The 12,610-nt window shown below is 44.1% G+C and overlaps 1 protein-coding gene across 4 annotated transcripts in view; it reads right to left on the bottom strand.

Annotated features, from left to right (window-relative positions):
• parvb (parvin, beta) overlaps positions 1-12,610 on the bottom strand; it is a 69,818-nt gene that overhangs the window by 7,990 nt on the left and 49,218 nt on the right. For all 4 annotated transcript variants that reach the window (XM_059977960.1, XM_059977961.1, XM_059977964.1 and 1 more), the window contains 2 exons: positions 2,837-2,938; positions 809-881 (listed from right to left, as the gene is read on the bottom strand). In XM_059977960.1, coding sequence (XP_059833943.1) covers positions 809-881; positions 2,837-2,938 — 175 coding nt within the window. The remainder of the gene's footprint in view (positions 1-808; positions 882-2,836; positions 2,939-12,610) is intronic.

Here is a 12,610-nt window from a genome sequence, read left to right as displayed (position 1 = left end):
CTCTCTCCTCATCGCTAAGATTCAGCTTGTCACTCCACATATGGACCAAGGCTGTGAAGAGTCCAGAGCTGGGTGGTTCTCATGAAACTCAAACCAGATATGATGAGCAGATTATGGTGAATGAGTGCCTCTTCATGGCATTGTCAATAATACTTTAAATCGAATGATTGGATAGATTGGATTTGTCCTGTGGTTTGTGGACATGACAGAAATTGACGCTGTTGGAGGTTGCCACTGCCTCAACTATCCTGGGGCACTCTGGCTAGAGGTACAGCTACCTGTTAAGTGCAGGAACTCAGTGCTACATCTGGGATGTTAACTGGTCTTGGAGCCTTTCTTGTATTTGGTGCTCATCTGAAGTGAATCAAGTTGGCTGAGTGCTGGCTTCTGAAATGGTAGAGTTCTCAGAAGAAAGTTAAACTGGATCATCCACTCAGTATTTATGGCCAATTACAGCTGCAAATCCTAAACACTGCAAAATTACAAAATGTGAGTACCAAACGGATCTAAACTTGAACAAGTTTTACTCTGTAAACTGTTACAATTGTGAACCCTATTTACTTATTTAGAGATACAGCACAGTACAGGCTGTATATCCAGCCTAATGAGTGTGAACTGCCAAAATACATTTATGTGGCCAATTAACCTACTAACCCATATGTCTTTGGAATATAGATTATCCTTTATTTCTATGGAAATATAATATGGCCAGTAACCTTGCTTCTTGAAGATACTGAACATTATTTAATGATACAAGATCTGAGCTTCCATAGTGAAGGTGATAGTTTTCTTTTAAATTGAATTGTACCTTCTGGCCGAGCTTTTGGGTTCTTAAGCCCTCCGTCCTGCATAAGCTCAAAGGAAAATGACACGTTATGAACCTAAACAAAACACATTAATTATATTAGTCCAATAAAGTCATCCCCAAGAGAAATAATATAATTCTTATTCTGGCATAATTCATAGCTCAAGCTAACCTACGCATTACATTGTCCCATTCACAGCCTGTGTTGGATGTCACGGATATAATATCAACTCACAGCTTGTGTAGTAATCTCACAGCTTTGTGTATTATCTGTTACAATTGCAACATTCTTCTAACCATGGGTAGAAAGCCAGTCATTAGGCCGAGACCAGAAAAACAAACTTTCAAGTTACATAACTCACATCCAGAGTCAAGAATGAAAATCAACCCATATTAACCAGAGTAAATCAGTGTAAATGTCATATAAAATAATGCAGCAGAACACTTAAATAGAAAAGTAACAATCATTTTGCATCCTCAACATTGAAAATAAAATGTTTAATCACAGGTGCCACAAGGTATATAATTGAAATATATTTTTTAATTTCTTGTGCCAGCTGCATTATTAAATGATACATTTAGAGTCAAGAACAAGATACTCAACACTCTTAATCATCTCCCACAAAGATAACCAATTTAAAGACCTTATTTTTAAGAATTTCCATCATAAGAATTCCCAAGGGATTTCATCAGGCACAAGGGAAAATAATACAGGCTCAGTCAGGGTCATGGCTCAAAAGAAGAGAAGCAGAGGCTTGGAGGTGGAAATTCCAGCAAACTCTAAGCCTTAGAAGTCAAAGGCTTATTTCTCACTAGTGTAGTTATTGAAATCAGAGTTATACATAATCATAGGAGGAAATTACAAGAAGCTATGAGGGCTGAGATGAAAATTTTAGGGTTGTGATACTAAGGCAATGATGGTACTTAGCACTGGAGTGATGGATGCACACTTCGTGCAAGATAGGATATATGCGATTTTTTTAATGATGACCTAGAGAAAAATGGAAAGGCAAAGAGAATTGGTAAAATATCTCAGAATCAACAAAAGCACGTATGCGGGTTTCAGTGGATGATGTGAGGGAGTGACGGGATAGCTAATACTGGGGGGGGGGGGGGGGGGGAAGTATAAATTCTTTAAGATGCTGCCCCCATGTGGTCATTAGTTCATCCTTGTTTCAGCCTTGTATGACTGCCATCGAACAAGTTTAAACTGACATTATCACTTTTTGGGGATAATCTTGCTCAAGTATTTGAACACTTTGAGTTATAAAGCAGTGTGGTCACCCACTTCAAGCACATGTCCATATTGCAAAAATGGAAAAGCAAAGAAATTCGGAGTTCATTGGTGGTGCCAGCATGTTCCAAATCAAATATCAGAACCTGGTTTTACTCCAGTGGTTTAAAAATCAAACTCCTTGGAAATAATTTATTTCTGTGTTAATTCTGGGCTTAAGACTCTATCTGTGCCATAGAAATCCAGCAATGGCCACCTCTAACCTGTTGGTGTTTATGTTTTCCAAGCTGACTAGTTGCCAGATAAACACCTGAAATTTAAATTTAACCTCGAGAAATGTGGTGCAAGTGCAGCTGCATCGTCTCATGACAGACTGTATTAATACCTCTCATAAAGGTCGTGAATTAAAAATAATACTTCTCAGGAACTAGAAAGGTTTAATAAGCATAAAACTAAATCAGAGTAGATCCAATTTCTGACTAAGACGACATTTCACAATTTTTAGATTTTTGTGCAGTGTCTGTAAAACAAGACTCACAATTCTACCATCAGTGTTACTGGATCTTATCCACTTCCACTTTAAAAACCTAGATCCTTCCAAATACTGGAAAATACAGTTTGTTCATGTTTACAGTACCTCTCCAATTAAATAATGCACAACAGGAGGAACCACAAATGAGATGAAAGATTGTAACACATGAATGCTTGCTACCTTCATTGTCTTATTAAAATCAATATTCTCATAAATTTCACAATCTTTTTACTTGATTATGCTTCATTACACTTGTTATACTAACCTTCTGCTCAAAACTTTCTGGTGTCAGATAAAAATTGTACAGAGGAACAAAATAATCTTCAAGAAGTCCCATAAGCAACACAAGGTACACACCATCTGCAAACTGACATCAGGCAGGGATTTTAGAACAACAGTGTTTTTAATCCATAAAGCAAGCAGTTAATCAAACTCAATCCATACTACTTACAACTGAATATTAGTTACTTATTTTATGTCGACAACACAATCAACATTAAAGAGATACAAGTTTGGATTTGATTCTGATTTAATTCACTTTTGGGACCTAGACATTGATCCCAAATTCTAGCTGCCTTTAAGTAGGTGACAATAAGCCACCTTTCTGAATTGCTGCAGTACTTCTAGAGGAAGCACATCCACAATCCTGTTTGATAAAGAGTTCAAGGATTTTGACCTTGTGATGATAAAAGATGACATTATATTTCCACGTGAGGATGGCATGTCAACTTGATGGGAACTTGCAGGTGACTATGTGCCCATGCACCAGCTGCCCTTGGCCTCCTTGGTGTTAAAGGTGCTTTTGAACTAGCTGAGACTGGTAATTCTAGTGCATCTATAGATGGCGTGCACTGTTCCAATTGAATGACCATTTAGGGGGGTGAATGGGATGCCAATCTAGTGGTGAACATGCTGCACTCATCCAGTGGAGAATTCCCATCACCCGTCTGAATGATGCTTTGCAGACGGCAGAAATGCCTTGCTCATCACAGGACACATGGCCTCTGACCTATCTCTTGTTGCCACAAGTACTTATGCAGCTGATCCACTGAGCCACTTGAGTTTTTAGTCAAAGGCAGCCTCCCCAGAATATTGACAGTAATGTCACTGAAGGGTAGGTGGCTAAATTCTCCTGTTGGAAATGGTCATTACCACACACTTCTGGGGAACAACTGTTACTTCACACTAACAGTAGGCATGGGAAACTTTAATTGCTGAAGAGCCGTAGATGGAAATAAACAGTGTACAATCATTCTCAACATTCCAGCATTTCCTATTATAATGGAATATAAGTCATTAATGAAGCAGGTGGCATGAGCCTAGACACTACTCTGGGTAACTCCTACAGCGACATTCTCCAGCTTCAATCATCCTGCTTCATGAGGTATGAATCTACCCACTGGAGTACTTTTCCTTTAAATATCATTTTCCTCAGTTTTACAAGTATCCTGATGCACACTTAGTCAAATACTGGCTTAATATTGTTATGTACCCCATAACTGGGTGTCTAACCAGCAGAGAAAGAAGAATCCGTTGAAGTCTGGTGGTACCAAACTAAAGGTGTTTATTAATAAAAATAAGCAAAACCATATCAATAATGCAAGTATACATATAAAACAAGTTAGCAGTAATAAACCTAAAAGTGTAGGAATAATAATAATCAATAATAAACAAGCTCAATCGATGTCCAGGGGTAAATAAATTGTCATAGAATATAAAGTTCAGTTCAGTTCATGAGTACTGATGTAGTTATGGCTGTTGAGTTGCAATCGCTGGAGAGAGAGAAAGAGAGAGAGCGAGAGGTAACAGCTACAGCAGCCAAACCTTCCTTTGCTTTCTTAATCCGTTGTATCTTTGTTATGGTGATCATTCAGTTATAACCCCTCTGGTCTTCAGCCAGACCATTCTTCTGTGGTGGACTCGTCACTTTAGCATGAGTGGACACACACATGTAACCCCCTGGGTCGCCTCAGGCTCGCTCAGCTCGTTTCCGTCTAGGGGGAGCAGCCTTCGGCCCCGCCAAACTGGGTAATCAGCTGGTGTGGATGCTGTGTGATGTCCCCGCCTCACCCAAAAACAGACAGTACACCATATGCAATTAAATGAGTACAATTTATAAAGGTTACTATAACTAAGTGATTAATACCGATACAGTATATATGAGGAGAAAATTAAAGAAAAGGCGCCAAACTTATCAAAGCCCAAACCACTTCGTGCACAGCCGTTGGAGCTCAATTTCTGAAGTCTTCTGGCCACCATTTGATCCCCTCCGAACTCAACTCGCAGCTCAGGACCCTCCGAACTCCTCGGACTCTCCAAACAGCTCAGGACCCTCCGAGTGGTCAACCAAGCACATCTAGCTTCATCCCCCCCCCCCTCGGAGAATCTCCCGGCCTCGGACCCCCCTTTGGGGTCCGATCCTCGCCCAGCTTAGAGCATTGCGTCCTCTCTCTCGACCCCCTTGCGCCGATCTGCCCAAAAGCCCGTCAACAAAAGCTTACAGACTCAGGAGAAAGAACATTAATCCCCATTTGGTTTACAAAGGAATACCATTCTCGGTATCAGTAAATTAGCATTCCTGCTAGTTAACAAAAAGAAACCCTTTCCCAACAGTAACAAAGAAAAAAGAAGAAACCCCCTTTACACTCTCCCTCCACCAAATAAGTCATGTTCTCATGACTACTAAATAACTCGCCACCTTTCCTGCCAACACACCGTAATCCAAGGACAAACAGTGACATCTCCTCCCCACACAGTAACCCTCACGCCCTGTTCCTCAGGCGCTACTTAGGCCAACTATCTGGGAGTTCCCTAACCCTTCTGAGGCCTCCGTACCCCCTCACCTAAACCCTTCAGGCTCGGACACAACTGGGGATACCTTGGGCCCACTACCAACTCCTCTCTCAACCTCTCACTCATGCCCCACACTGCACACAGCTAACCCTCCCCACTACACCTGACTCAATGGGAGAAGGGCCAAAGGTCTCTTCCTCAATCGAGGGAAAGTCAGCAAAAGGCAGCATGTACCACACATCCAGCACATCATCCATCGAATCTGTATTCTTCCTCATTCCTGTGATCGGTAGCTGCTGTTTGATCTTCTCCAAACGGAAACATGTGGCCTGCACTGCTCCCGCAGTCTCTTCAGCCTCCTGTTCAGTATTCACTGCACTTCTCTCCAGCTTTTTCTTCCTCATGACTTCTTCCAGATCAACTTTCAGGTTTTGCACTTCATTTGAACTGTCGATGGTCATCTTCAGGTTCCCTTCAAGCTTCCGCTTCTCTCTTCTGAGATTCGTCTGTAATTTCTTCACCTCCGCAAACTCCCCTCTCTGGGTTCTCAGTTTGCTATTACCCTCAGTCAGACAACTTTCTTCAATCTCTCCAACTTGTAAGTCTTCCGACTGGTTCCAGATCGCTTTCTCCAGTCTCTCCATCTTCATTTCAAACTTGATTCCGTAGAGACAGTCACTCACGAGCTGCGACCTTCGCCAGCCCTGGCACGTGTCCAGAAAACACTTTAACTCGGTAGTTCTCAGCTGCTCCTGCAACGACCTCACTTCATATTCTCCTGAGGCAAATCCAAATACCAAGAGATCATCCACATACACCAAAACTCCAAACGCCTCCATATCCCCTATGGTCTTCCACCTGCCCCGCAGGAAGGTTGCAAGGGCTCCAGATATACCCTGTGGCATCTTTTCGGACCCGAAGACTCCTAGGGAATTTATAACGGCCGTCTTCTCCTTGTCGGCCCCACTCATCGGGATCTGGCAACATCCACTCCTCAGATCCAGCACCTTAAACCACTTCACACCACTCAGACAGGCCATCGCCTCTCTGGCCCTCAGGGCCATATTCTGGTCACTGACAGTGCGCCTCTTCAACGCAATATAATCCATACACACGCTGCCTACATCTTTCACAGCTGTAGGGGCCAGTCGCCGCAACCTCTCTCTCTCCGAGGTGTCTTCAGCAGTCAACTCCCCTCCCTTGTGGTATTTCGCAGCGTCCACGAACAGGGTCTCACCATCAGATACTTCCCCCAGGCCGTACCACCACTGGCTCTTGTTTGAATTCGTTATCAGCCCAATGCTGCTACACACGTCCGCACAAGCAGCTCGAAACCCTGGGTGCATCGACAATGCCTCCAAACAGCGCTCACCCGCCTCCTCCGGGCAGGCTCCCAAGCGCACCAGCAGGATTTGGGTTCTCTCTAGAACAGAAACGCTGCCCGTCTCAACAGGGTCCGGACACATCAGCATTAACGATTCATGAACCTCAGTCTCCTCCACATTTGCCTCCAAGAACTCCATTTTCACTGACCAACAACCGTTGTCTGGATAATCACCGGCACTGGTACCCCGAATCTCCAGTGTCCTCAATGTTGTCAAGGGTAAATGCTTCCAATAACGGTTATGAAACAAACTGTACAGCAACTTCACCGGCGCCCCGGTGCCGAGGATGGCTTTAACTTGACTTCCATCCATCCGTAACAACACCTGTGCGCATGGCCCCTCTAAGCCTTCAGGAATAGGGTCTGCTCCTTTCGGGAGTTCCTTGGTACATTGCTGGGAACGTGCTCCCCCAGAGACCCCAAGCCGTTCCCCCACTGGGCCTCCTCTAAGTTTCCCGACACCTCTCAAATCAACGGAACAACTGATCCCCTTGACAGATCCCCTTGGCACCACAAGCAATTTATCTGCCCCCCTAGGCAAAAAGGGATACCCTAAAAACTTCCCACCAATCTCCTGCCACGGATATGAAAAGCCCCCCCAGCTGCGGCATTTGACTTCCAGTCAAACCACACGCATTTTCCCACACTTTCCCAGAACTGGCAGCGGTCACTTCGAAGTAATTGCGCCCGACAGTTCTAACAACGTCAGCAGCCCGCCTACTCAAACTTTCAACCCGTCCCTGTCGCTTTCCCTCAGCCAAGCACTGCCACTCACCCAACAACTGAGGGGTCCGCTCCGCCCACGCTTCCGCCCCTTTAGGGCTGGACATTATTCCAATAACCGGGCAGAGCCCACCACTGCTGAAACATCCCAACCTGTCACTCCTCACTCTCCAAACAGTACGGACAACCCATGGTCCCACCACCATTTCGTCAGCACTAGTTGGAACTCGAACAACGACCTCGAGGCTAACAACAGCAACCACCCCACCCAACACACACGCAGCGATAACCAGCAATCACAAACCCACAAAGGCACACCAGCTCTTCGCCGCAGACACAATTTAAAGAGGGTGATCACACAGCTTCCACAGAAATCAATCCCGGACGAGCACCCCACAATGTAACCCCCTGGGTCGCCTCAGGCTCGCTCAGCTCGTTTCCGTCTAGGGGGAGCAGCCTTCGGCCCTGCCAAACTGGGTAATCAGCTGGTGTGGATGCTGTGTGATGTCCCCGCCTCACCCAAAAACAGACAGTACACCATATGCGATTAAATGAGTACAATTTATAAAGGTTACTATAACTAAGTGATTAATAACGATACAGCATATATGAAGAGAAAATTAAAAAGGCGCCAAACTTATCAAAGTCCAAACCACTTCGTGCACAGCCGTTGGAGCTCAATTTCTGAAGTCTTCTGGCCACCATTCGATCCCCTCCAAACTCCTCGACTCGCAGCTCAGGACCCTCCGAACTCCTCGGACTCTCCAAACAGCTCAGGACCCTCCGAGTGGTCAACCAAGCACATCTAGCTTCATCCCCCCCCTCCTCGGAGAATCTCCCGGCCTCAGACCCCCCTTTGGGGTCCGATCCTCGCCCAGCTTAGAGCATTGCGTCCTCTCTCTCGATCCCCTCGCGCCGATCTGCCCAAAAGCCCGTCAACAAAAGCTTACAGACTCAGGAAAAAGAACATTAATCCCCATTTGGTTTACAAAGGAATACCATTCTCGGTATCAGTAAATTGGCATTCCTGCTAGTTAACAAAAAGAAACCCTTTCCCAACAGTAACAAAGAAAAAAGAAGAAACCCCCTTCACACACACACACACCAGTCCCCACCGGCCCTCATTTTATACTGATAGCCTTACTGACCGACCTCCTGGTTCGGTCTTCGAAGCCCCCACCTTTCTTGTGGGTTCCAACATTCAATCAGTGTCCACTGGCATGTCTGACGAGTGTCTCTCCAGACCTGTCTTTTATCCCTACTAACGGGGACTCAGCTGTCCAGCACTCCTGAATGACTGTGTCCATCAAATAAGGCCACTCCTTCAGTCCACTGAGGAATGTTTATGAGCAAACTAGTAGAAGATAAATAACCCTTGCAGAAGTCATAATACAGTAACATCAACAGTCTCTCTCCCCCTTTTATCTGTAGCAAATGTTCTTACCTGTTTTTCGTCTCTCTCTCTCTCATGGTCAGCATAGCAACAGTAATAGTTCATGTTTCTTGGGGGGGGGGGATGGTTACCTCTGTACCCCATTGTCCATCAGGTCTGTTCATTACTCATAACAATATCAAAGACAATTTTCACTCACATCGATCCCCTCTGACTCTCAACACAGGAGCCCCTCAGAGCACTGAACTAAGTCCCTTCCCTTACTCCCTGTATACCATGACTGTGTTGCCACCCACAGCTCTAATCTGCTAATTGAATTGCCGATGACACTACACTGATGGAAGAATCTCATGCGGTCTGTACATACCAGCTGTGTGGTGAAAAAGGCACAAGAGCACCTCTTTCACCTAAGATGGTTGAGGAAGTTTGGTATGGGCCTGCAAATCCTAAGAAATTTCTACAAGGCCACAATTGAGAGCATCCTGACTGGCTGCATCACTGCCTGGTGTGGGAATTGTACCTCCCTTGATCGCAGGACTCTGCAGAGAGTGGTGCGGACAGCCCAGCGCATCTGTAGTTGTGAACTTCCCATGTTTCAGGACAGGTGTGAAAAAGACATTACAAAGACAGGTGTGAAAAAAGGGCCCGAAGGCTCACTGGGAATCCAAGCCACCCCAACCACAATCTATTCCAGCTGCTACCATCCGGGAAACGGTACTGCAGCATAAAAGCCAGGACCAATAGGCTCCGGGGACAGCTTCTTCCACCAGACCACCAGACTGATTAAGTCACGCTGATTTGAGTGTATTTCTATGTTACATTGACTGTTCTATTTATTATAATTTATTATAAATTGCTATGATTGCACATTTAGACAGAGACATAACATAAAGATTTTTACTCCTCATGCATGTGAAGGATGTAAGAAATAAAAGTCAATTCAACAATCGCTCGCATCTCACTTCAATAATCCAGATCTTTGATCTGTGTTTCTAAAAAGATAAGGTCTGGAATTGGCTAGTCCTGGTGAAATGAAACTTCGTTCAAAATATACTCAATAAGTAGGTTATTCACAACGAAGTTCAGAGTTCAGAATAAATTTATTATCAAAGCACACATAAGTCACCATATACAGCTCTGAGATTCATTATTTATTTATTTAGCTCTACTGCACAGAGTAGTTCCTCATAGTCCTTCGAGTCACACCACCTAGGAACCTTCAACAAACCCAATTAACCCTAACCTAATCACGGAAAAGTCTACAATGACCAAGTAACCTGACTGGTATGTCTTTGGACCGTGAGAGGAAACCAGAGTACCCGGAGGAAATCCACGCATTCCATGGAGATGATGTATTCCTGACAGAACGGCACCAGATTTGAATTCCAAACTCCGGAACTCCAACTCATAGTAGCATCGTGCTAACCATTACACTACCGTAGCAAAAACACTGTTATTCTGAAACAATTTTCTTGCAGGCATACACAGTAAAACCAAGAAACACAATAGAATCAATGAAAGACTGTGCCCAATAGGAGAAACAGACAATGTGCTAAAGACCACAAACGTTGCAAATGCAAAATAAATAATAACAATAATAATAAATAAGCACTAAATATCAAGAACATGAGATGAAGAGTTCTTGAAAATAAGTCTATAGGTTGTGAGTACAGTTCAGTGATGGGGCAAGTGAAGCTGAGTAAAGTAATCCCCTCTGGTTCAAGAGCCTGATGGTTGAAGGGTAATAGCTGTTCCTAAACCTGGCAGTGTGGGTCCTGAGGCTCCTGTACCTTCTTCCTGATGGCAACCACAAGAAGAGAGCATGGCCTGAATAGTGACGGAATTTGATGATGGATGCTGCTTTTCTGCGACAGCACTCTGTAACGATGTGCTCAATGGTGGAGAGGGCTTTACTCGTGATGGACTGGGCCATATCCACTACTTTGTGTAGCATTTTCCATTCAAGGGCATTGGTGTTTCCATACCAGGCCATGATGTATCCAGACAATATACTCCCCACAACACATCTATATAAGTTTATCAAAGTTTAAGACATCATGTTCTAAGGAAGTAGAGATGCTGATGTTCTTTCTTCATAATGGCACTTACGTGCTGGACCCAGGAGAGGTCCTCTGTAATGATGGCACCAAGGAATTTAAAGCTGCATACCCTCTTCACCTCTGATCCCCCCGCTGAGGACTGACTCATGGACCTCCCGTTTCCTCCTCATCAAGTCAGTAATCAGCTCCTTGTTATTGCTGACATTGAGTGAGAGGTTGTTATGTCACCAGACAGCCAGATTTTCAGACACTCTCCTATCTACTGATGTGTCATCACCTTGATTCGGCCAGTGACAGTGGTGTCATCGGCAAACTTAAATATGACATTGGAGCTCTGCTTAGCCTCACATTCATAAGTATAAACCAAGTAGAGCAGGGTTCTAAGTACACAGCCTTGTGGCACACTTGTGCTAATGGAGATTGTGGAGGAGATGTTGTGTGCAAATCAAACTGATAAGGAGGTATTGCGGCCAATGTCTTGAAGCTTATTAATCAATTTTGGGGGGTTGATAGCATTGAATACTGAGCTGTAGTCAATGAAGAGCGTCCTGCTACGTGCATCTTCTCTGACCAGATGTTCTAGGGTTAAGTGAAGAGCCAGTGAAATGGCATCAGCTGTGGACCTATTGTGACAGCAGGCAAAATGGAGCAGATCCAAGTCGCTTCTCAGGCGGAAGTTGGCACCTGCAGATCGTCCATGAGACCTTCCATCACTTTGCCATTGACGGAAAGTGGATTGCAATTGTCCTTTTTTTTTGTGAAATGATCATAAAGCCTTCCATGTTGTTGGGCAGAATACAGTAATATAACTGCCTTGGATGAGTTTGGCGAGTTCTCAAAACCAGCTTCCATAAAAGATCTTCACCATTCAAGCCATGCTCTTTTCTCGCTGCTGCCATCAGGTAGAAGGTACAAGTGCCTCAGGACTCACACCACCAGGTTCATGAAGTTACTACCCCTCAACCATCAGGCTCTTGAACAAAAGGGGATAACTACACTCATTTTATTTCTGATTTCCAACAACCAATGGTCTCACTTTAAGGACTCTTTATCTCATTATTTCATACTTATTATTCATTGCTATTTATTTATATTTGCATTTGCAATTTGTTGTTCATTGATCCTGTTTAACAGTGAGGGTTAGATTTGCTGAGTATGCCCGCAGGAAAAAGAATCTCAGGGTTGTATGTGGGGATATGTATACACTCTGATGAAAAACTTTACTTTGTGCTTTTAAACTTCAGTATTGTATTGGGATGTTGTTTTATCCCAATCTTTACAGTAAGTACCCAGTGCTCTTAGTTATTTCTTGGCATTGCTTGGAGAAAAACAGATTAGCCAAAGACTAGCCTAGATGATGGTGGGGATGTCAGGAATTAACTGAGTTAAGTCTTCCACTCAACACTTCTGGGTGAATGTGGTTGTAAGTGCTTCAGTCTTTTCTTTTACACTCACTTGCTTGGCCTTGCCATCAGTGAAAATAAGGATGCTCTTTTCTCTCGTGCTTTAACTGCCCATCAACATGATGTTGCTAGACGTCAAAGCTTAATGTGATCTTTTAGCTGTGAGAGCACAAAGCTCTATAATACTTTTAGGTATCCCAGTATATAATCGTAGAGCACTTCCATCACTGTTAGGTACACTTGGTACTGCCCCCCTCATGTCCTTCTGCAGCATGCCCTTCAG

This window comes from Hypanus sabinus, chromosome 8, assembly GCF_030144855.1.
Source record: "Hypanus sabinus isolate sHypSab1 chromosome 8, sHypSab1.hap1, whole genome shotgun sequence".
Lineage (NCBI taxonomy): Eukaryota > Metazoa > Chordata > Chondrichthyes > Myliobatiformes > Dasyatidae > Hypanus > Hypanus sabinus.
This window is presented reverse-complemented; position numbering and strand designations above follow the sequence as displayed.